This window comes from Contarinia nasturtii, unplaced genomic scaffold (assembly GCF_009176525.2).
Source record: "Contarinia nasturtii isolate CC-2019 unplaced genomic scaffold, AAFC_CNas_1.1 Cnas_scaffold_78, whole genome shotgun sequence".
Lineage (NCBI taxonomy): Eukaryota > Metazoa > Arthropoda > Insecta > Diptera > Cecidomyiidae > Contarinia > Contarinia nasturtii.
The window spans coordinates 2,653,329-2,680,002 of record NW_022197436.1 but is presented as its reverse complement, the minus strand read 5'-3'; the positions used below and the strand labels follow the sequence as shown (position 1 = coordinate 2,680,002).

At 34.6% G+C, this 26,674-nt stretch overlaps 1 protein-coding gene across 1 annotated transcript in view; it reads right to left on the bottom strand.

The window, feature by feature from the left end:
- Positions 1 to 21,637, bottom strand: part of LOC116337068 (protein turtle) — a 168,880-nt gene extending 147,243 nt beyond the window's left edge. Inside the window, exon 1 of the mRNA XM_031761373.1 lies at positions 20,580 to 21,637. Within this exon, the coding sequence (XP_031617233.1) occupies positions 20,580 to 20,706 (127 nt within the window). The 5' untranslated portion in view covers positions 20,707 to 21,637. The remainder of the gene's footprint in view (positions 1 to 20,579) is intronic.
- Positions 21,638 to 26,674: the final 5,037 nt, after the last annotated feature.

The window sequence follows — 26,674 nt, the reverse complement described above, 5'->3', positions numbered from 1 at the left end:
ATAACATGTAATGGAATCTATTTAATTTGTATTTTTGGTGGTATCATTTGGCTTTTCAGTGTGCTGTCATCAGAACATTTACTGTATGCGATGGAAGTGAGAAGAAATGTTCGCAAAAAAATGGCATGTTGAGAGGGATATTAAAACACATGCGGTATATTCAGATCAACTAAAATGAACGCAATATAAAATCGATGAAGAGACCTATCGTATTTGGAACAATACACAAAAACCAAAACAAAAAACACGGGAAAGCGAGAAAAATATGAATAACTTTTTCGAACGAAAATCACATCAAATGTCAACTTTATCGTAGCAATTTTGCATTCAGTTCACTGAATGTTCGAGCACTGAATGTACCCGCATTAGTTGTTTCGTATATGCACAAAATAATCCACCGTCAAAACTTCGGTGGCACAAAAAGCGATCGCAAATTACTTTTCACTTTTTCATCCGATTGTTTTGTTTTCGTTTTTTTGTGTGTGTGTGTTTCGTGTTTTATGCGTTCATTTCCACTTGTTTCACACAAATAGGAAGATAAGAGACAATCAGCCGCTGTCTCTTTTTTGTTTATCTCCCTTTCTCTCTTTCTGTCTTTCTCTATCATCATCATCAACGGATGAACGACATGATGTGCTGTAACACACACAGGATGGAATAAAAACGTACGCGCAAATGTGCTGTTTTTCTTTTACCAAAAAATGATAAAACCGGAAAAAATACTCGAATTTTCAACATATGTAAAAATATGAAGTCGACCATCAGCTACTATGGCTACAACAATTGCCATGAAAGGAGCAAAAGAACGGAGGAGAGAGAGAGATATATAAAGAAAAAACCACGTAAATTTAATAATAAATATGCGGGTTGTTAGTGAATGGTAATGTGGTTGCGAATCGCACACTATTTTTGGATGCGCGACTGCATTTCGTTCATTTTCCAACTTCATTTCGAATTGTTCATTTTGGCGCACAAACATGCACGCACATACAACGGCCGAAACATAACCAACAGAAATTAAACTGTGTAATATGTTCACAAAGCCATCTGAATTGTTAATTTGTGAATTAATAAATAAAAACTGAAAACTATAACTGACTGGATATTTTGTATGCATATAAAACCTTTTGGTATGCGGCTTATGTGGCTCGTTAACGCTTTTCTGCATTATTTTTGTGTTTTTTTTATATTTCGGTTGTCAACCATCTCACTTGATCCGCAGCACGTTATTATTATTACCATTGACGTTGGTTTTATCCCATCCATTTGCTTGTCTGTTGCAAGTTGTAGTTGGATTTTTTTTCCCGGTTTTGTTTTCGGTTTTGCATTTTCGCTATATGGATTTCGATTCTCAACAGCTTCTGTGCGTATACTTTAAAATACATGAATGAACAATTAACTGCGTACATCAATGGTGAATTCGTACGACCATCGCCAAAGATTGAGAACTATGGACAAAAAAAATTGGTGTATTGAGTTTGACACACTCTGCATATCAATATAGATGCAAATCGACGAAGCTTTCATTTTTCTCTTTTGAACCAGTTTCAATGCGCTGATACTTCACTTCGCTCGGTTAAATGACTGTCAAAATACTGCGTGTATGTACACTTAGCTGGCATATGCATATAAACATGAATATTTATGCAAAACAAAGTGGTATCAAAGCAAGAGAAAAGAGAGGAGAAAATCTCGCTTTTAAAAATTGAATGAGGTTTTTGCAAACCGAATCACAACCTTTAGAAACAGCTAAAGCTATTGAAATTGTTACAAATATTTTCAATGAACAGTTAATTCGCATACGGAATGAATGGAACATATATACCAACTACAATGTGGAAAACGTGATCGAAATACAAAATAAATGCATTTGGTAACGAGAGCCACGAAAAGAAGATGATGATGTTTTTAAAGGGGGATAAGTTTGCCATAAAATACAGTATTTATGCAAGAGAAAGAGAGGCGGAGAGAGAGATACAAATGAAACGAACTGTAAGCTGATGGCTGATGGTGATAAGGTTACTGGCACGCACAATTATCCATTCGTTGTCATATTTTACGAATATTTTTGCTGCTGGAAATAACCATTTAAACTGCATCGATTTTAAAACAAACAACGCCAGATAGAGAGGATCGAAGAGAGAAAATACCTTTTTTTCGAGTGATTAATTTAATTAAATTTCAAATGATATAATGGTAACGTTATCGATAAAATAATATGAGGTTGTATATTTTGTATACGGGAAGTATGTGCTTAAAATATTTCAATGAATAGAAAAAAAAAATCGAAATTTATTTAAAACAATTATTTCCATTTGGTGTGGCGAATTTAATAGTGTATCATATTGTGAGCAAACGGTAGGGGAGCATGAACAAAAAAAATTTGCGCGAAATAATAAAATATACTATGCAACGAAGCACTTGAGCTTTTTATTTGATTTGCTTAATGGACTGAATCGATGAATTTTGTACATGGGCCGGTTCGCCTCACCAAGTACCGTCGACGATGTGGAAAAAGAGCCAGAAAACCGAGCAAAGGCAATCAAATGAACGAACGAAGGAACTCACTTATTAAAAAGTATGCCAAAATCAAATCAATAGGGCATTAAATCATGAGCATGCACATAACATTCCTTTTGGGTTCTGTTCTCTCTCTCTCTCTCTCTCTCTCATTCTCCCTGTGCATGTTCCTGAAACTTTTGTGGCGCACAAAAAAACAACAACAACACACATCTGCACGCAATAGCAAATTGAAATTCAGTTCTCATTCCAGGAACTCATCGATAACATTTTATACGAAATATTGCATGATTTTCAATAAATCGTTTTTAATTTGGATCGATATATTATATTTGCGCGAAAATTAAAGCGCTGTCGAGCCCGTACCATACAGACACACAAAAAAAAAGGTTCGAACAAAATGAAAATATTACGAAAATTACATACACACAGTCAATGAAACAGATGCCAAATCAGAAAGAAACGTGCACACATTAATGAGGGACTTGAATTTCAACAGCGGCAGCAACAGCATAACGGAAAAAGATACCGAACAAAAGCTTTAATCTGCTCGGTTAAAGTACAAAAATGCCATAACAATAACAAATGGTGAAGCAACAATAAACGCACCCACAGCGACACCATACCATCGACACAGCCGCAGACCCAAAATTACTCTCGCCGACTTACATACAATACTTATGAAAATTGAACAAAAGTCCAATTGGCAAAAGTATCCAACGAACGCGATTCCAAAAAGTTTCCAACAAAAATAACAAATATAAGAAGCAAACAGACAAGAAAATAACAACAACAGCCAACAACATTTCCAAAACAACCGTCAACGACCCAAACCGTAATTCGATTTGCTGTTTGAATGCAAGAAAAAAAAAAGGAACGAATTCCGACAATAATAATTTCCATCTCTGAAACGCACCATGAGCATCACAGAGCAGGAATCATTGTCGAAAAGCAGTAATACTTATCTCATAATAAAATGAAAATATTATTGAGAACGAAAGTAAACAATTGTCCATTCATGCTTCATATTCACGGCGTTGTAAAGCTCAATAGAAAAAAATTATTATTGACGAAGAAGAAGAAATCATTCAATCAAATAATTATTTATGTTTCGGTTTCATATTCGCAAATTTTCTCTGCACCTCGGGCAATACAAATCGTTTGGCAACTCAAATCGTCCATAGTTTGGAACGTAATATTTATTATGTCGAACGATCGAAATCTTCAAACGAATATGTTGTGAATCTTTCGGTGAAAGCATGCTTTTGTCGACAGCCAAATTCAATGGATGATTTTGTGAATCACAATTTGTGACATAGGATTGACGTTGATCCAACAGAGGTAGTAGTATAACACTATGTGTGAATATACACAAGCAATCCGATGGGATGTCATGTATTTACAAAATAACAAGTGAAAAGCGGAAATTACAATTTTCAAACCAAATTACATCCCAAGTTAATGAAGAGAATGGTCATGGATAAGCATCATCCAAATAAAGTAAGGAGAACGGTTTTTCATACTTGATTACAATTGGCCGCTACATTCTCATCAACAACATCGTCTTTTCACAGTTTTTTTTTATTCAGCACTTCATTCCGCTCCATAATAATTTTCTTTCGCTTACGGTTTTTTTCTCTCGAAAAAAAAAGATCTCTGTGTATTATCAAAACTTCAGTGGAATTATCTTCAAGTTGTTGGTGTTTTTTTGAAGCATTGAATGCTGTTTTTCTCTCTTCTTCTCTCGTTCACTTGTTGTCGATGGGTGGTGTGCTTCTGAATCAGAGACCGGAGGCCAGTATTTTTCTCGTGCAATGGATAGTGTGTTTGGAGAAAAGAGGAAAACAACGGAAGCAATGGATGTATAAATGTGCTGGTGAATACGCACGATTTTCTTTATTATTGTTTGTATTGCAATTGTTGATGCTTCAATTATTTTCAATGTTCGATTTATCGAAATTTCCTGCGTTCATCAAGTGCGCGATAATGGGAGTGCAATGAAGCATCGATTTTCAATGCTGCTTTGATTTTGATAGGAAAAACAATCGCACAAGTATGATCGAGAAAAATCATCATACACACTGAAATTAAGTCGAAAAAAACTCATTGATTTCACATTGAATAAAAGGAGAAGAGAGAGAGAGAGATTGAGCAAAAATTTATGGGTTTTTTTTTAGTTCATTTTTAAATTCAAAAATTTATTTGTGTGAAACAATTGCATTTTGGAAATTGGATAAAAATTCCGAATCGATTTATTCCAAATAGACGAAAGAAAATAGAAAACTTTTTTTCCACCGTCAAATGCCTGTAAAAACATGTACATTCAGTTTGTGCGTACATAAGGCAGCTTTGCATACCAGTCCTTTGAACCTCAATTCGATTTCTATTTTTTTTTTTCGTGAAAATTCCGCATGTGGGTCTTGTTTCAAAAAGAAAAACACACTATTTACATAATACATTCAATATATTAATAAATAATGCTTTTTCAAATGTTATAACCTATTGAATAGGAACAGGAACCAACCGAAAGCTTAGCCCCCAGTAGCAAAAGTGGCAACTATGACTACGATGCGGCAGCGACGGTCTCCAGCGAAGTTAAAATTGAATTTTCGTCCGATTTGAGGATAAATGCGAAAGTTGGCAGTGAAGTGATCCACAAAAGACCATAAACGCAACGCTCCCTGTTGGAACAATTATGGATGGAAAATATACAAGCTGTCACAGATATTTTATTAATAAATTATCCAACGATATTCGAAGCTGAATTCTCAAAAGTTTGTTTCGTTTTTTTTTTGCCATCGGCTTACTGGCATTACGTCGTACTTTTCGCTTTTCATGAATGTAATTTACATGTAATGCTCAAAATGCTTAGTCGCTGTACGCACAGCAATGTAGGCGGGCAATCATTTTCTCTCGCCTCCTCCCGTTAAATTTTATAGGAAATCAACATTCAAATTTTTGAAACACATCTGCCATCGATGCCAAATTCAATTTAACTTTTCTAGTTCATAACCGTAGCCTAGAAGTGTGCGAATTTTGTATGCGTGTGACAAAGCCTCGAAAAATCGTTCAATCGAACAAAATGCAGCAGCCAGGAGAGCAACAAGCCTTAAATCGGATACACTTAACAAAGTTTTTGTTTTCAAAATCATTAGATTACTCGATGTTTGATAAATGTTTCGTTATTTACACCAGTGAAGTTGCTATTACCATAATAATTATTCAGCTTTTGCTTATTTTCTTGTCTACCCACTTTCTCGGTACTGCAACCAGAAAAAAAAACAATTGTAGCTTATGATCCCAAGCTTAGAAAATTGTTCGTTCAATAAATTTTCACTCAAAGTCAAATCGCCGTTAGAAATATGGAAAATTGTTTCGCTATTATACATGTGCTAATACATTCTGTGTAACATATATGTTATGTAGATTTCGTTTGACACGCACATACATTTCACATATATTTTTTTTAAAATCGATTTTAAATACAAAAAGAGTCGATTCAATGTCCGTTTTTCGAATGAAATTGTTGGAAAATTAATCTGTCAAATCAATTGTTCTTTTGATCGATCTTCGATACCAAATCGAATTTGTTGAAGATTCATTATCGAGTATTTAATTCAGTTAATTCTGATAAATGGGTCGAGTGTTCCGGATTAAAGCCAAAAAACATAGTTTATTCAATAAATTTTCCCTTGTTACCGTGCACATGAATCTAATTGTATAATTGAAAATGGTGTAAGATCAATAAATGAATAACGGGCATTCGACACAAACACCATTCAACAATGCCATTCGTCAAACAGCACTGCTGCCGTGTGAACAAATTAATATAAATTACAAAATTCAATATTAATAGAAACATTACCATTACCGCAAAAGAGCATGCAATCTAAATACGGTGTATAATATATGGGTACATGTGTGTTTGCCAAGAATAAGTAAGAGGAGAACCGAAAGAGTGCTGTATATCTTTAAGAAAAAGCTAAACACAAATGCGAATCGTCACATCGCAAACAACAATGTGTGTTTGTGTGTGTGTTGGTGCGGGTAATTTGAAATGGCGAATAGAAAACGGTATAAATTGGCGTGGATAAAAAGAATTAGCAACAGTTCGTGTGCTATCAATTGCGATGTGCTTAACATGGCACGTTTGCCGTCACTTGCCATTTACAATGTTCATGTAATCAACGTAAATCACAACACACACAATATGTATTTCGATTACTGGGTTGTCGTATCTTTGTGTGTCTATTCATTATTTGAATCGTTTTATTATCAATGCTAAAAACATTCGAGCGCTGCGCTCATTTACGAATGTTTAAATGACGTGCGGTAATTGGAAGACGCGCACTTTTGTATCTACGCGCACATACACCAAAAAAGGAAGTGTACAAACGAACGAATTACAATTTAATGCGATGCAGCCGTAGGACGGGCTCTGCACGGAAAACATTTCGAAATTGGCAATAGAAAATAACAACACCAAAAATCTACCGGAAAATTGTTGATTCTTTGTTGAATCGGCTTTCAAGTAAATCGCGTGATATTCGATCATTTACCTTTGTTCACATCAAAAACCGGCAACAAATCATTGTAAAACATGGAAATTTCTATAAGTTTTCTTCGCAAAGAAAAAAAAATAGTTTTACATCTGCATTGTAGACATGTGAGTTCAACGACGACGACGACAACAACAGACAGCAAATACGGTAACATTGAAACCACCATGTGAATTATGAACTCAAATTGGGAAATTTAATTACAAACAAAAAGCAATTCACATGCAGCACAATGTCTTTGAGGCAATAATTGTACTTTATACTTCATGTGCAACCAAAGCGCAACGATGACAAGCAACGTTGACAGTAGCGCCATGGTGCGGTTGCCAGCGAAACTAAAAATGGCACAAATTTCGATCGCCTAAATCAAAAATGGTACAAATTTGTGACACCCAATATAAACAGTGACAACCATAATCAAGTTGCTGCGTTGCCCAGCTGTCGTCGTGCTTTGTGTGCAACTATTATATATTTGAATACGTATATAATTGAAGGAGAATGCACATTTCTATATATATATATATCATTGGCCAATAATATTGTATTCTATTTGTCTCTTAAAATCATTCTATATTCGATAGTAGCGCATCAATTGCCAGGGCACAGCAAACCGCCGATGGCCATTTGAAGTTCAAAATACCGAAACGTGATTCAAACGGGAAAAATTCCATCAACACCAACATTGAACGGAAATCCAGAAGAAAACAGGCGGAACTTTTTAAGTAGAAAATTCATATCACTCCTTGCGGAATATGTAGATTAAACTAAGTTTAAATGTAGTGGTACATTTTAATTACAATATTAATTAGGTGCGGAAACAAAGTTGTGGCTATGTTTATTTATTTATTTGCTTTTATGTTTGTGTGTGTGTGATTGTAACTTGACTCTGTTGTGTGTTGGAGCAGCAATGACGTTACGGCACACATTTCAAATTCCAACATGGATAATATGTGCTTCATATAATATTACATCTGCAGGTATTTGCTCTTGTTGTTGTTCTTGTGTACGCCTCAATTTAGTTTGCCTATTGAAATTAGATCGTTTTTGGCGACAACGCCTGTCTTTATCTAAATCTTGTTGTGTATGTATTCAAAAAGCATTAAGGCGAAAATGCCGTCGGCAGTGGCGGGCGGAAGCAATGGTATGCTCGTTCACTTGACAAAACTTAAGATCCATTTAATTCGAACCGGCAGGAACTAATTTCTACTTCACAAGCAACCGAGAGAAGAAAAAAGAAACAAACATCGTAATTATATGCACAGTTCTTATGTGACAACCCGTAGTGAGTTAGATTCTCAATTTGAAAATTGACCAATTTCAAACTTCCAAAACAAATGTGTACACAACAGTATAATACACAACAACGGTATTACATACTGCTGTGATTCGATTTATACATTTTGTTTACTCGTTTGCTTGTCCTCATGTTTTATATGCATATAATCATATATATTTGGCACTATTATTTACTAAAAACTTTACCGAATGTTTTCGCGATGGTTTCGCTATTCCGCCAAACAAATTTTAAACATGTTTCGCGATTCACCAAAAAATGTTCACAAAAATTGTTACAATCAACGAAAATGTATGCAAACTATTGCTATGTTTGTCATATCAGAAACTGTGATAGTTATAAAGGAAGAGAGCGAGGGGTGGGACAGTGCGCGAACACAAAAATAAGAAGAAGAGAAAAGTGAAAGAAGTTCACACACACAAAAAAATAAGAGGGAATACAATAATAAGCAAATTGCTATCATCTCCAATCTTTGAGCGTGTAGAAAACTTGGTAAAGTTTTCTTGTGATAGTCGAATCGAACGATAGAAGAACTGCTTGAAAACTAGTATTTAAAGTAGAGCAAACAAACAAGTGTTCTTTAGCCATACTTTGTATTCGCTATGTGTAAATAATTTTGATGGTGTTATCTCTCTTGCTGCGACGACTCATAGACGATATAGAGAAATTGGATATAGAAGTGTGTGTGTGTGTTTGGTGTGGTGTGTTTTGTTGTAACATGCCTTATATGATACAGAATCATTTATATCTTCATTAACTTTCAACTGTTTTGAATGTTGGTAGCAAAATTACAAACAGATTCCATCGTTTAACTTGAACATCTGAAGTTTTAACCCCGTAAATTTGTACGCAGAACGAAAAAGTTGTGTTTCCGTTCTTGATTCGGCATCCACTGAAATGGTTGAAATAGTGTGAGGTAAAATCGATGGGCAAACGGAGATAGAAGCACGCGAGAATAATTGCGAGGAGTGAAAGTGTGTTTGTAAGTTTATCCGAATGAAAAGTAAATTGATGCCACTGATGTAAGCTTTGTAACCAAATTAAAGAGAAGCGGAGAGAGAGATACAGGTTTTTAAATTCTGTGGATAAGTCTAGTTACGATGTGCATCCAGAGCATTTATTAGATGTCACCATTTTTGTTTTTCTTATTTTCAGTTCTTCCTTGCTTGGTTAAAAAGACGAACGGTGATGCCAAAGAAACGAGCGAAGAGCATTTGAATATCCGATGAAAGTGGTCTTCTCACTGTAGTACTTGAAGGTGGCTATTAAATGGCATAAAATTGTTGATGACAATGACAACGATCATGGCAAACACATACACACATACATTCTATTTGTATTGTGCATGTCATCGTATATACATAATAACGATGTCATTGGTCCAGTTTAGCTTCATTCACAAAAAACATCTATAATAACACAACAAACGATATGTATGTTGCATGAATGGGAAAGGCAGTTTAAATCGTGGGAACATAATCATGGGTCATAAATATTTAGTACGAGCCTCAACACATTTTTGGCGCTCGTTTTTTTTATTACATTTCCAATGGCCATATCAGATAGTGTATTTTGTTCATTTTACTTTCAACTTCAACTTGAGTATCAGCTTCCGTTCCATTCAGTTGAATTGCTTGTGTTGAATTTAGTTTCGGTTTAGTTTTTGGGTTCGGGATGCAGAGATTGCTTTGAATTTTTCTTCTTCTTTTTTTTCGTATCGGCAATGCTTTACGGATTGATAAAAGCTTTGTAAGTTTTAAGCTATTCGCTGACTTTCCGAGGACATTTCAAAAAAGGAAGAGACTCTATATTATCATCAATTTATGTCGTCGCGCGCACACGCACTCATTCTCATTCACACACACACACATCTCTCGCGCTCTCTCTCTCTCTCTCTCTCTCATTGTCATAAAACACACTTTCGCATTGAACATGTAATAGTTTTAATTAAAATATGCATGAAAAGCTCAAAAATAAACGTTGAATTAGCAAAGTTTCAATTAGTTTTCAAACAATAGTAAATTTATATTGACGTAAAAGTGACCGCATCAATTTTCCAAACTTTTGTTCTGAAAATATTTGGATCGAAAATTCCTTGATTCACTTTGGTGGTATTGAAAATGTGCAGCAAATAGTTGCGTTCCGCCTCTACAATTTGCTTTCTCTTTTGCACAAATGATTCGGGTTTGTCCCCTCTTGCCGGATCTCTCTGGTTTGAGAACATTTTATTGGTTTTTCGGTTATGCAATCGAAGTGTTCTCATCTCGATTCTGCTTCAAATCTTTCTGCATGCATTTAATGGCACAAAAATGATTTAGTGCTCCGTTGCGTTCTCGAGAACACTCTCTCTATCTCTCTCTCTCTTCCTCCTTCATCCGAATACTTTTCATTTATGGAAATGAAAGAGTAAATCGCTCTCTTCCATTCGATTAAGTGTAGGAGGGCGTGGCAATGGAGTGAGGCTGATTTCTTCATTATTGTGTGTGCGTATTTGTGTTTTTTTTTAGTTCACAAATAAAAAAAAATTAGTGAGAAACTCTATTGTAATTCATCCGAAAAGTTTGGCAGTTATAATCTAGAAGAATAGACACTTGAACATAATAATGAACGTCGAAAACACTTATCAAAGTTGAATGCAAGCCAATGAATCATGTGCACTTAGCATACGGCACGTGCAATTCGAATTAGGTAAAATGTAGTGATTCTCCGATACGTGAAAGGAATTAATCAGTTTCTGATGTATTAATTCCTTGCGGATGCTTTTGGTTTTCTTCGTTCGCACTTTGTGATCCTCTTCGCTTTATCCCAAAAACCAAACGAAGTGTGGTTTTTTTTATCTGTTCGTCCTTCACAACGAATCATGTTGATTTTCATGTTGGCCATTCCTTTAGACATTTTTCTTTGGAGTTTGTCTTTTGCACACCAAATGGACAACAAACGAAAAGCTCATATGAGAGAGTCAAACGCCATATTGGCAAAAGGAGAAAAAAAATAATATAAATCTTGCGTGCAAAACTCATAAATAAATAAATAAAAACATATAAAGAAAATGAAAAACAGAAACGTCGTAGAAATTTATTACTTTACGTTCAGCACCGTCATCCATTTTAATACACCAGCCGCACAAATATCAACAGACATATTTTTTTATTTGTGGCAACCGAATTTTTTTTTGGCTCGCATAGAATTTGTGTGATTGTGGTTTTTAGCTTGTGAGAATGAAGAGAGAGAGAGAGAGAGGGAGAGAGAGATTGAATGAGTGAGAAAAAGAAAAGTCAATTCGGTTTCAAAAAGTACGAAAAGTTGTGATTGAGATGGGAACAGCCACCAAAACAATATCGCAACAGCGGAACAGCGGAGATATGCATGAGCCAAGACCGATATAAAATCAATTGAAGGTATGGACAAAAAATACGCACGACCACAACCAAATTCTCTGGAGATTTCTTTTATTTATTCCCAATAAATAAAGTAAATAAATCGTAAATTAACCGCAAAGCGTCGAAAATGAAATTTCTTTGAAAATTTTGCGTTAAGAGAATTTGTAGACAAGAACGTCGAACTCTCCAATGTCAAAAAAACACACCAACTATCCGACCATCTCATTCTAATAGTAGACAGTGTAATTGATTTGAATTTGCATTCGCACCATCAACAATATCGTACTTTCTTTGTGTATAACGTTGTGTTCATAAGAGTAACAGATTGAGTTGAATCCAAGTTCAACTAATCGACACTCATATATGTACGCACACAGAAAAAAACACATGAAGACATGATTATATCACTATACTTTATTACCATCTGAATGATATTTTTTGGCACTGCGTACGGAAGGCGATAGAAAATGAATTTTATTCGAAAATAATGCACAAAATGTCTAATCGAAATTTTGATCTCATAAAGAATTTTGTCGTTATGGTTCTTTTTTCTTTTCATTCTTCGTTATTCGCACTGATCGTATCGCCAATCTCAACATCGAATATTTATTATGTAAATCAAAATCTATGCATGAGCCCATTAGTCGTAAAATGTCGGTGCACAGTATATGGATATGTTTGTGTACACACCATCAATGTTCTATGTTGTACGATTTCGATTTACATGCATAATCATTTGATATACCCAACGACCGAAAAATGTGAATGGGAATAAAAGGCACACACACACGACGTAAAGAATAAAAAAAGGGAATTGGCACCAGTTTTCCCCGATAGCTTGAAAAAAAACGAAGATAAAGTGAATGGAAAAAAGCAGAAAGAAAGTAGAAAACAGTTCCGCATGATCGCAATATTTATACGCTTCAAATTTTTGCTCGTTCAATCCGTTCAATAAATTTCACATCCCATATATAAACTACGAAAACTGCAAAACTAAAGAGAGGTCTCTTTACAGGCTGTCAACCAGTGGAATGTTTTCCTTTGTTGTTCCAGCGCTCTTCACTCTTTCCTGTTCCGTTTTTATTTTCTTGCCACTGATTTGTTGAAAAAAAGGGTAACGAGCAAGACAGATAATGTGTGTGTGGCAAGCGTAAAGAATATTCATTCGTTTCGTGCAGAAAGTCAGTGAATATAAAAAAAAATAAAGAAATGTACAACATCAACCGTATCAGCATCATAGACAAGAATACATGATGGCTAAAAAGAAAACGATCATGGTACATCAATATATAGAGAGAGGAAAATAGTACTCAAGGAAATGGAAAAAAATATGTGTAATCGATTGTGCAAAGCCACACAAATACTGTAATGTCTTTGTATCCAAATTCATTGGATTTCATCAAGAAGAAAAATATGACAGAACTTGAAACATATGCAAAAGTATATTTTATACTGCTTACTACTATCGCAGCCATTCTTAGTGCGAGTGAGTGAGTGTATGTCTGCCGCGAACATGTAAAATCGCATCGACTGAATAAAAAAAAACAGCAAATCATCGAGTTATTTAGGCTTCATTTTTTTGTTTCTTTTCTCCTTTTCGTTCCCTTTCTCTTGGTTCGTGACTTTTTTTATCCGATTCCATCGTACTAAAAACTTTGTTATCTATTCCATGAAATTATACAACGATCTGAGGTATGGAGACTGCACCACAGCAGTTGGAGATACCTTGGATTGCTTGGTCGCCTTTTTTCTACTTCGTCTCTCTTCGTTCGTGTTCTTTTACAGAAGAATATCTTCTTTGTTCGGCAATCATATAAAATATATTGACTTGGCGATCATGGTGGAAGCATTGCATTCCTTTTCCGCGAAAAAAAAAATCGCGCACACACATTCATTCACATAACTGCACCTTGAAGATGGAATACTGCTCATCGGCTCATCCACTCGAATAAAATACAGATTCATTTTTCAATCGAAGGCAAAAGCAATGGCTCACACCCAGCCAGATAGCAACCGCAGAGAAAATGTGAAGAGAAGAGCAACTTGAAAAAAAATGGTTGAAAAAAAAAACTAACCGTAAAGTAGCACCAACACACTGACACACCAATTAAAGCGTCCACAAACAGACGAATGGATGCAGAAAAGTGAGCAAAAGCACACGTTCGAAAAATGCTAAAAAGCATCAAGAGAAATACGAACTGTGGGTATATGCCGCCAGGTTCTCGACAGGCGAGCATTTTCTCTTTAGTTTTTTTTTTGCAAGCGCATTTCGTTCGCTCGTTCGGCATTCATGTTGTTTGAATGAATGTGGTTTGTGTTTTACACGTTAAATCAATAAGACGAAAATAAAGTGGTTTGTTTGGTTTAGCTTTCTTTGCTTCCCTTCCGCTGGTTTCTCTCTCTTTTCTTTCATTTATCTCTTTCTCTCCGTGCATGTGATTTCACGTTGGAATCTTTTTTTCTCTCAACATTCCGTGCTTTTTTTTAGTTCTAGCTGTTATGGTTTTGCGTTCTTCAATCTATTTTCTGCCGTTATTCTTGCTTTTTTTCCTCTCTCTCCATATCGAAATCGTTTCAAGTGAGTGTGTTATCTTAGTTTAGTTCAGTTTCTATTCCAAATATACTATAAATTTTTTGCTCGTGTTTAAATCAATGAACATTTATTTAAATAAAATATATATATCTTGAAGAAGAAGAAAAAAAAACTGTGCGCCACTAGCGGCCATAGCCGCATTCACACAAATAAGCGCACATATTGGGGGAAGGAGACAGAGAATATATATACGAAGAAAAAAAAAACAGTGTGTAACGGGCACCGAAACGACGAACCGACAAAAAACAACGTCGAAAGAAAATCTTCCATCGCACGTTATATATGGTTGAAAAGAATATATTTACAACATTCGATGTAATAAATTTTAGCATCGAGCAGCATGAAGATGTGTAAAAAAAATTGCCAAATGTACACAGAGCATTAGATCGTTAAATTGTACAACGTGCTGAATCTGACATAGAAGCATTCCAAGTATTTTTCAGCCAAATGAAAGCGAACACACACGAAAAAAAAATCGAGACCGATAGGGAGAAAGTTAGAGAGTAGATAGATGACTGGAGAAGAATGCGCACTCAAAATATATGCGGTTGTTGGCAACAACATTGACTTGACAATTAAAACCGGAACAAGCGATGGGCATGCTTACGCATTTTGCATCGAATGCATCGCCGGTTGTTGGTCACATTGATTAATGAATGCCGTTCGTAACGGGCGTTTATTCAGACCCGATAAATGATCTTATCAATGTTAAAATACATTAGCGAATGTCACACAGGTACCTCGCTCTCTCTCTCTCTCACTCGCTTCCATCTGATATGTGAAATAATGCAAAAGGCAAACATCGTTTTAGCCAATATACATGCTCAAACAAGCGTTGACGATGCGACTATGACGATGGCAACGACGAAGACAATTTTCTTCGTGTGTCTCTTGCCTGAAGCATACCCATTGAAAATTTTACCGTATAAACATTAAATACCGTTCTCAAGTCTATTTATTTTTTATGTGCATTTTATATCTCGATCTTGTTTCATTTTTAACCGCCGAGCACACGAGTAGGAGAGAACAGGGAAAATGATGCTTCGCATACATCACAGCATCGAACAAAGCCACCATACTTCGGTTCGGACGAAGACATGAAAAATGCGTAAATATTAAATGTTTAATAACGAGAATAATAATTTTCATGCCGTTCTATTTTGTTTCAGATCTGGTTTTATTTTCAATTTGTAGATTCGCCGACTGAAGACAAAACATCGTTTATATCGAAGCATTTATCGTATCATCCCGGTGTGTGTGTGTGTGCTTTACATTGCGTATACATTATGATTGAAGACGAAAAAAGTGCCATAAATAAAATTTTCGTGCCGTTATGTAATAAATCTACCTCTCGAATATTCGTTCAGTGTTCTTTAAATCAATGAATTTTTTTGCGGTAATAACATATGCTTCAGGTGTAGATAGATGGTTGTGTGTGCTCCACTGTTTTTTTTGCTTTCAAACAACTCAACTCGCGTCGAACCAAAGCGACAGCACACACTTCAACAAATTCGTTCGTATCGTGCACACAAGATGATTTCATATAGAATATGCATTTATGCAAAAAAGATGGTAAACTGATTTATTCATCGATGGAAAAAGTCAATCAATGTCTTGCAAGGTGAGAGTGGGATATAAATCATGTTGTAACTAGAGTTTTGTGGTTTGTCATAAGAAACGTATACATACATACAAGCTACACAAAATAAAGGATAGTGAATCACACAACCAACAACGATGACTAACCAACCGAAAAAGACGGAGAGTAAGAGAGAGCGAGCGATGGGATTGGCAAACATCAAAAGTTAAAGACAGACCAGTGAATATAGCATATCATCAAAAAATACCTTACTATATTTTTTTCCCTCTTATAATAATATTTTTCGTATCAATATTTTTGAATGGTATAATGTGTTATCAATACACTATCAATATAAGTGCATCGATCCAGTATGGTGTTTCATGCTGATAACGATAGTTATGTATTGTCGAACCGTATTATTTATATTCCTCACGCAATCGCATCACTAACCAATTTTCGTACACTCCGGTACCCCATCACTGCTTCGTCTTTACGAGTGTACTTTAATTTTTTTTTTTTTTTTTTTTTTAACAATTTTTTTGTGTTAGGTTTGCGTTTTTTGTTTGGATTCTTTTTTATATTGAAAATGTTTATAATGTAAATAATGGTGACACGAAAACTCAGCACATATTCTTATAATAGTAAAGTGAATTGCTACCAACTCATGCCTAACAGACCAAAACGTATCACTATTCCCAACAAAACTAACAAAATGAACAGCAACAACAACTTGGCAACAACCTACTAATGGCGGTAATAACGAAAGGAATATATGGAGAGATGATATCTAGATACAGAAAAGGCACAACAATCCTAAATTTGAAGTGCTGAACGGAAGGAGACGTTGTATGAGCACCTCAAACGTCAATGAGTTTGTGAAATCATATATTTGATTTATTTATTAAATCCACAATAAAATTATTTAGAATGTTAGAGAAAAAGAAAACAATTGTAGCTTTACGTCGCCTTGGCTGTTACTAAACAGTCAATCCCCTCTGAATCTGTTGCTAATAGCTATTCAGCCGTCGCACGGCGATTGTTTTCAATTTTCCAATTGGATATGTGGATATAGCATTGTTGTTGTTGCCTTCATGATTGTGATTATTGGCCGTTGCTGTTGGCGCTCATATTTTATATCGATGCGGACTTGAGTTTGTTTTCTTTTGTTATTATTGTTCACTTTCCACTGAACACATCCACAAAACAATCAATTCTACATATCGAAATCGATATATACCTTGCTTATCGAATACCATTTCGAATAACCAATAAATCACTTCAACAAATTGAAATCACTGCAAATCGAAAATTTCAATGCTTGTATGTGGTGTATAGGTGGTTTCGACGAATTGTGAAATGTGAAAGAATGAGAATGGGCGAGAAAGAAAATTGTGTAGCGACAAACAAGAGCGATAACATTTCTGTGAATTATGGCGATGTATGGTTGTAATCGATGTGTGCCCGTTCGCTTTCTATTCAACTTACGCTATCACTTCGACTTAAACTAGGGTTACATTGCCATGCACATTCATTGAATCTTGAATCGTTGCTTCCTCTCAATATGTTAATGTCATCAAAGTCGTTGATTCCATTGCACACTTGGAATTTCATCTTATTTAAAAAAAAATGGGTGATATGTGCCTGGAAAAATCGCTCATTCGCTTTGCCACAGCATTGAAGACGTATCGCGCGAGTGAATGCTAAATTCCATTGAAATTGAATTAAGAAAAATATGCTTTCGTAAATCATACATTGATTTTATTCACATTTTTTATTTCGTTACATACTCTATACAAGAATAATAATAATAATAATATTTGAATATGTACACGCACATTTTCAATTGCACAACAAATTACATAGTATGTGAGTCTATTTTCGAAAATGTAAATTAAAAATCGAATGCAAGTCATGCATCATCGACTCACGCCTATATGAACAAATACATCAAATATTTGACATTAGTTTGAAAATAAATCAAAACAAACTATAAATAATTGTAACACACACAATGTGGATGTATGTATACATTACACAAGGCAAACATCATAAATTAATATATAGGTTTCAATTTTTGCTGTATGAATTATAAAATTTATTTGACATGCCGTGTGTGCGTGTGATACTATGAAATTTTGTATTAAATAAAAAAGGTAAACTAATGTACATTGTGCAATGTTGTTTTGGCAGTTGCAGTTAAAAACTGTTTCAACCAACACGCAAATCAGTGGCGCTCATGTTGCGGGATGTTTTGTTTCGGAAATCACAGCCTCACCGATACGAATCAGTAATGCTTTGAAATGGAGCCATATATTAACCATTTTTAATTCGATTGATTTTTTTTAATTAATTGATGTATTTCCAGCTATCGGCGCTATTTTTTTGTGTCAAATATCCATATTGATATGTATTCGCAAAAATGACGAGAAAAACAAGGTTAAACTGCGTACGTGTCGGTTTGGATGATGTCATATTTGTATTTGTTTTGGCTATAGTCATTTTAAAAGTGATAATTGCTCGAATTTCTCGACCGGTGTTGGTGTTAGGCCTCGAACACAATTTTGTGTGCGTGTATGGTAACTTAATATGTAAACGAAAAGTGAAAAAGCTTCTTTTCGCCCATAGCTTTTCGCATTGTCTATCTATCACCATCATTCGTCGTAATGATACATGAGCTCGTATATTCATAAACATATAATGCTCTAATATTAGTGCAAATGCCACATTCACGAATGACATTATATATACATCAAGCTTTAAAGGTGATTAGTATATTATATATGTTCTTTTTTTCGGATTGAATTGTTTGTTGTGTGTCGTGGACGACAAGTTGCAGTCATCTTCGTTGATGCTCAAAATATTTTCGAATTTAACACGTTATGGACGACAATGCACCGAGAGGAAAACATTTATATTTACCACAACATTTTTGAGAAATGTCAAAACACAACCCCAATTATAATTTTCCCATTCTTTTTAGTAAAATTTAACACTCAATAAAAGAACCATTGATAATTGAAAAGTATAAAATACAATATCAGTGGTTGTGTTTTGACGTTTTTCGAAAAATATCGTACAAAAATGAAGTTGATTTCTCTGTGTGTATTATATGGCCTTTGTTTGGCTCGGGTTTTTGGATCACACACAAGAAACACATATCAAATAATACTATAAGCTTTCGGCTTGTAAACGGCAGAGGTAAGATTATTGTTCGCATCCACACACATACATGCGACGGACAAATACAAACAAAAATATCGGATATATCCTGCTAACTACACTATTCGCCATGCATAAGCACATACACTTGGAGTTTATCACAATGAGAATGGCTCTCGAAAGATTAATCTCCGGGATTATGTAACGATGTGTGTTTGTATGTGCACCTAAATGAGTGGGTGTGTGTGTGTGAGATGCCATGAACGGGAAGCATTGGATGCCAGAACAGTTACTTGGTTGATAGGCAAGCAGTTTACACCTGAGCCCATCAATAAATATTTTAAACACATTGTGTGCCGCAGGTGAATAATTTCAAATGGTCAAAGCGTACATAATCTAAATTTTCACCTTTTATTCCTAAACACACTTCAACGGAACTTCCTTTCTCCATTGCCATTGAATTATTATTTTTTTCTTCACCTTTTTTTGGTGTTGCTTGAACGCTTTGTATGTGTTGCGATTTTTTTTTCCACAGCAACAGCCCAGAAAAAAGACAAATTCTGCCATACCAAAACCGCTGAAATTATTTTACAAACCATCGATAATTCGGAGTTTTGAAAACTCGCATATGCTTTGTGCTTTTTCATGGGGCCACTTATCGATCGAACGATTCGAATGGCATCAACAAGAAAAAAATTGGGCCACCAGAATTAGTTGGGACTATTAAACGGTACATTTACCAAATATTTATTGTAAATTGAATTCTTTTCTTTCGTCGGACCAAAAAAAGTAGAACTAGATAATAGGTGCCGATAACTCTGCATTCAAATTGAAAAATAAATAAATAAGTGTTTTGCAAGTGTTTCTGTTCTTTCCAATAACAAACTCAAGCCATTATCGTTGTCCTTGTCCTCAACTAAATATTCCTCATACGCATTAAGTAAGCGCGGCATGCAATTGCTTGGGTCGGTTTTAATAAGCATGGCTGCGTTTGTATCTGTTTTTCTCTATTGGCAATTTGTTTATGATTATGGCAAAAATGGGAATAGTTGTTGGACAAAAGTTGTCCCCAAAAAATAATTTATAATCTCTCACATATCGCACATGTATCATGCATGTGATGCATATAATCGAATGTGAAATGAATGTAATTTGTTTAAAGTTTATTATTATTTTGGTTAAAATTTGTCGAATAAATTTGAATTAAATGCGCATCCTAAAAACATATTTCGTTTGAAAAGTTCACTGGGGGGGAATATAGAAGATCGATAAGTGATGATGCGTATGTGCTTGTGCTATAATAATACACTCTGGTCCCGAATGATGTCGAAAACGAAATGGGACGATCTTGTGTGTGTGTGTGTATCAAAACGCATCAATTTGCACAACGCACACATTTTCTACATTTAATATGATATACAATGGCAATGAAAACAGCATCAAATTATACTTTATTGTGATAATTTAAAAGTCTAATGAAGGGGTCACTTACTATCTTTGACGCTTGCTGCGAAATCCGAAATTAATGTCAGCAGCAGTAAAGCTCTTGCCGCGAACCACATGATATCTTCATTGACGTTGGTGGTTGTTGCTGAAAATGATGATAACGGTGATGACATTACATTTGGTAGCTAATGATCACAATTCACAACTGAACCGCACTACTTTTTTTTATTTTTATTTTTTTTTCTCGTAATTTTTTTTCTTTCGTTATTTTATTTCACTCGATTGTTGGGCCACCATATCAATTGAAGTGTGAGTGTGTGTGTGTTGGCTACACGCCACCAAGCCAAAAGAATTTGCTTTGCGCACACACACTTACTGTTTCGTTCTTGTGCCGGTTCGCTCCACGTTTTTTTTTCTCTCTCTCTCGACCACTTGGAATATTAACCTTTTCTATTACTCGGCAATTTTTATTACCATTATTTTATTATATCATATTAATATGATGGTTATTGTTATTATCCCGTTATGATTACAGTGTATATCAATTTATCTTTCTCTTTGTCTGTTTTAAGAATGTTTCGGGTGGATTTCATGCACGAATCTACTTCAACACAAAACTTGTTAAAACTGAAATTGAAACGAACCGATTTTTCACCAATATTGAGCATTAATTAAGCTTTACCACTCAGCGCATAACCCTCGATTATTTTCTCCTTTTTTTTTCGTTTTCCTTTCCTTTCTTTATTTCTCTATGTTCGCTTTGACTGAGCACGTTTAGTCTTTTAATTTAATTCAATTCAACGAAATGAAGAAAAAAAGTAAAGAAAAAAAGAACACATACACTGACCCCCAAAAAGGTAAATGCGAACAGAAAACATATAAATTGGTTCGAGCTTTTTCTTAATGTGCAAGCAAATGTATGATAATATCACGGTACGATGAAAATTTAATGAAGGGAAAACAATATGTTGTGGTATTTGTTTTCTTCCTTGTGTTTTAATTTTGACGGAAGAACATTTGGATATAAATGAAAATCCATAAAGACCACACGCAGAGCTTTTTTGTTACTCAGATGATTTTTTTACTCTTTTTACGGACAATTTTTTTTTTTTTTTTTTTATTCGAATTCCAAGTTTTGGTTTGTATATTAGAGTTTGGATTATCGTCGGAATTTTTTTTTGTGTTTTTTTGATTACTTATTTAAAGTTTATGTTGAAAATTACCGTTTCGATATTAGTTTATTGGAAAAATTCAACCACTGATGAAACATTTGACTTTTCTTGATTGGTGTAATTATCTGGAAATAAAGTGGAAAAAGAGATAAAATATTAATAATTCATTTGAAATTTTTTCGTATAGGCATTTACAACTGTTTACAATTAGATTAAATAGGTTAAATTTGGTGAGGAAAAAACTTTTCGTTTTGAAAAAAAAGGCACATTATTATTTCCAAAGTAATATTTGGCGCGTTGAACTATAACAAGGATTATTAAATGCATAATATAATTATTTTGCCGCTTCCCCACGTTTATTAAATGGGAAATATTTCGAGTCAATTTAATCAAATGTTGAAGCTTTTGCGCGCGACAATCCATTATGTTGGTATAAAAGAGCATTGCGCGATGATTACGAATACGTTTCGTGATGGTAACGACGATAATTCATCTATTTTTTGTTATCCTGTTTAAAAAAAAAAGAAAGAAATCTGACAACCAAACTGATTTGAGTACTCAGCTTTGACATGAATGAAATACACTGGCATATTAACATGAAATGGAATGAGAAATAGATTTTGCGTTCGTATATTTTGTTAAGATGATTGGCAAAGATGACATAATTCAAACACATATGGCTTAGGATGTCATTTATTTTCGACAAATTTAAGCCGCACACACACATACACAATTGTACGTTATGACTTTGAAGAATCAGGCACCATACATTCTGTCAAAGAAAGATATACAACCACAAATCATTCGAAAATTCAGTAAATATAAAGTTGTTGGTTATTTAAATTAGAAATTTTTCCACTCATATGTAAATGTACGACAGATGGAATTATCGGGGATATGAAGCCTAACACCATGGAACATACACAACATTATTAATAATTAAGAAATTTAATTTGGTTGTTATTTTAAATTAATGTCTAACGTGAGTACGTTCTCGGAACTTTTCTTCTTTTATCATATAAAAATACGGTACATCAATTTTAAATACACATCTAGTATCTACACTCTACATATTCATATTCATATGTGTGTCTTGATGAAGCTGGGTCGATGCCTTAAGCTTCCGAGCATGGAAAGAGATTTCAAGCTCTTCCAATGAATAATAAAATATATGAAAAGGAGCCACTTTTGTATTTGGCAGCATTCAATCTGCAGCTCAACCGGTGGTGGTGGTATGTGCACGTGTGTGTGTGTTTTAACTTAAATATATTCAAAAACGTCTTTTAATTGTGTGAGCGAATTCTTAACCATATACGATTATGTTTAGCGAACAAATCAACAAATGTTGGGTGCCTGCACATTGTGCTGTTCTCATTTGCGTTAAGCTATAAACAAAGAAACTGAAGAGACAAAAGCGGGAAAAGCTAGGGGGTAGACACATGGAATATTACTTGAGATATTCACCGAAATTGAAGGTATTCTTGGTATTCACAGTTTTAGACGAAATTTCAATGTATTCAACAACGTCTCGCAATGTGCACATATGAATATTATCTTCCAAATATTAAAAAAAAACTTTTTCAACGCTATTAAGTGTATTTTTTCAATTGGTTTAATAAATGCAAAAACAATTTTAATAAAAATAATCGAAAGAAAACAGAAAAAATTAAAATAAATTTCGAAATGGTGAATGTTAAAACAAAATGGAAAAAACTTGAAATATTTATTACCGATATCAATTTGACATTTGGTAATCAAGGTATTCACATTTTTAATACAAGTAATATTTGAATAAGTAAGTAATTGTCGTATTTGAAAATAGATAGGTATTATGACAATTCATTGGTATTCATTCATTCTCTATTGTGTCTACCCCCTAGGGGAAAAGAGTTTTTTTCTCGGAAATAAAACACAATATACACTTGGGATGAAATTCCTCACATGTGGCTCATAAAAAAGACTTTTTTCACGTGTGTTTGACAAAATCACCTCAAGTGGACTATTTAAAGACGTTTAAGATCGTTTAGGAGTGGAATTTCGCTTAACTTATGGACGAAACTCTCTCCTTCTCCCTCTATGTAAAGTAAATAATATCTCTGTCGAATAAAATGCGAATGCTTGTTTCATAATTTATTGGAGCAATGGTTGTCAAATGTTTATCCATCAGCTGAAACTCATTTAGTTTTAGCCAAAGATTTAAATCTTCCATATTAAGAACGAACAGAGGCGAGAGTCGAGCTAACGAGCATATTTTCCTTCATATCTTTGTCATTGTTCCACGTCATTTTCATCTGTGTGTTTGTCAAACCTGCATAAGACTTTGACCGCATCATTTGTGCACCGTTTGTCTTTCGTATGGTTTTTTTTTTGTTTTAATTTTTATTCTTGCGCATTTGGAATGAAATTTCATCGTTGATCGCTGGTGTATCGTATGTGTTTGTCTTCATTTTCCACTTTTAACACTCATACGGTAGATGTTCGCCATACAGCCAGAAAATTTCCATATCTGATTTTCGCCAAACTGATTTTACACATATTTATGTTAATTCTGTGTGCCTTCGCGTTGATTATTTATTTACTTTTTGTGGTATCTCTATATATTATATTTCGTGTACATAAATTTAACGTTTCTCAAAAGAAACGACGAAGGGTGAATGAAAATAGAGAGCGCGAGAGAAAATGAGTAGAACAGGGCTGCTGGCATACAACGCGTAATATAATGCACAGAATGCTTAATATGAGCTTAGAATACATACACACATTTTTTAGAAGCAATGAAAAGAAAATTCCGTTGGCTTTGGTTTTGCTTAAGCTTTAGCCGCACATTTTTGCAAGTAATGATTTCTAGAGGAGCATCCAGCATAAATTTTCTTACGTTTTGTATACAACCGAACAAAAACCGTTTATTTATTCAGAAGAACGGTGCTTGATGAATGATCCGCATTGCGAGACCGGTGCGGTGCGCATATCTTCTTCGTTAATTGAGCAGAACAAATCACGATTCAAAAGTCTGCGTTTGTCGAAAAATTGAAGTAGTCTGTTTATTCTTGGGCTGTTGGCATGTGGTTATGCCAGCGAAAACGTTGTGATTTTTTTTTCGTCGACTGTCTGTTTCCATTTTCTCTCTTTCGCTATTTACATACACACATTCACGTATTTGTTATTCTGTAATTCAATTTTCCATTCGGACATAATTCGAAAATTGCAAATATCGTATGGTTTTGTAAATAAAACCGTACGTATCATGTTTATCAGTAATAGCATTCATATGAAATATTAAATTGTGCAATAAATGGCAGTTGAAATGCTGGTTTACTACATGATTTCATTTTGGTTTCGAAAAGAGGTATCCAAGAAACATGGAGACGGAAAAGCAAAAAAAAAAAATATCGATCAATTTAAACGGAATTCGATGGAAAACTGTGATTATTTCGTTTATAAATGACATGACAAATATTCATCAATGCATCAGCCGATTTCATTTTCCCACTCTCTTCTTCTCATTTTTTTCTTCTTTATATCTTCAGTTCCATTCTTGTTAGAAAATTGTTGGCAGGTTTATATTCATTGCATTGCTCTTCCTGACCCATTCAACCGACACTACAGAGAGATACATTACCATTGTTTGTAATAGAACTTTGTATGCGTATATATACACATTAGTCGATACTCGACAATGGATAAACGATACAGAAAACGCGCTTCACGAAAATGGCACAAAATGCACAACTGCACAACACAGCAACAACAATAAAAAAACAATTCACTTTCTTTGCATGGCATTAAACGAAAACGGAAGAGAGGGACAAAGCAAAAGAAAGAGACAACTCTCTTTCTCCATTTATTTCTTTTATTTTCGGTGTCTCTCTCTTGTCGTCTTCATCGTTGTCGTTTATTTTAAGCGACAACTTTTCTCTATGCGCGTGTGGTTTGTGTCATATGACAAAGTGTGTTTCATGCGTCGCGAATGTTTCAAGCCTAAACTTTCGTTGCACCCATGTGTGTTTGTGTTTGTGTGTGATGATGCCGTACTCTGCTGATTCTACTGCATTAGCCAAAATGTTAGCACAAGTTATACAATTCTCGCATTTCCATTGAGGTTGCAACTACTCAGTCTTCCTGTTTTGATCTATTTACTCTTTTTTCTATCTATCCATTTCTATGTCCCGTTCTCTCTCGCTCTCTCTTATCATTCATTCATTCACATTCTTAGCCGCTAGTTTTTTCTTCAGCTTTTACTTTGAGAATGTGCTATTATTTCGTTTTTTTTATGTAATGCATCTAAAAAGAAATACGAATGACATAGATGATGCAGAATATGGAGCACTTTGAATTCTTCCATTTTTCCTTCGCCAATACAATTCTACTTGTCTTCTACTTTTATAACATTCGCTTCGGTTTCGTTACACACATTTAAAAAAAAATATATTTATGCATATTGGTCGATGCAACGGCTTTTCTGCAACTTTTGTATGGTAGAAAGAGAGAGAGAGAAGGGGAGTCAGTGAGTACGTTAGTATGTTTTCAACAATGTGTAATGGAAATGAAAGTAGGAAAAGATCGCGAACGAACCATATATGCACCAAGTAGATTCAATTCACAAAACACTCAAGTCGAATGATGCACGATCTAAGATTATATTCTTTCCAGTTATATTTCTTTTTCCCTCACCCATATCTGTCTCATTCTTTCATCTCGGTCTTTTCTCACTATTCGTTAGAACACCGTTGTTGCTGTTGTTGCTACTGCTGGTGCTAGTGTCAACGTCTGCTTCACGAATATCAGTAAGTAGTCGCATCAATTTTGAATTTTTCTACACACGAAGAAGTTGAATAATGTTTAGTGAATTCCATTTCATTTTAAAAAACATTCAAGAGACGCGCGCGTTTAAGTATAGAGAATTGGATTGCACAAAATATTTGTGGATGTATGTGTGTTTGAGAGAGAGAGAGATGGAGTTGCAAAAGAG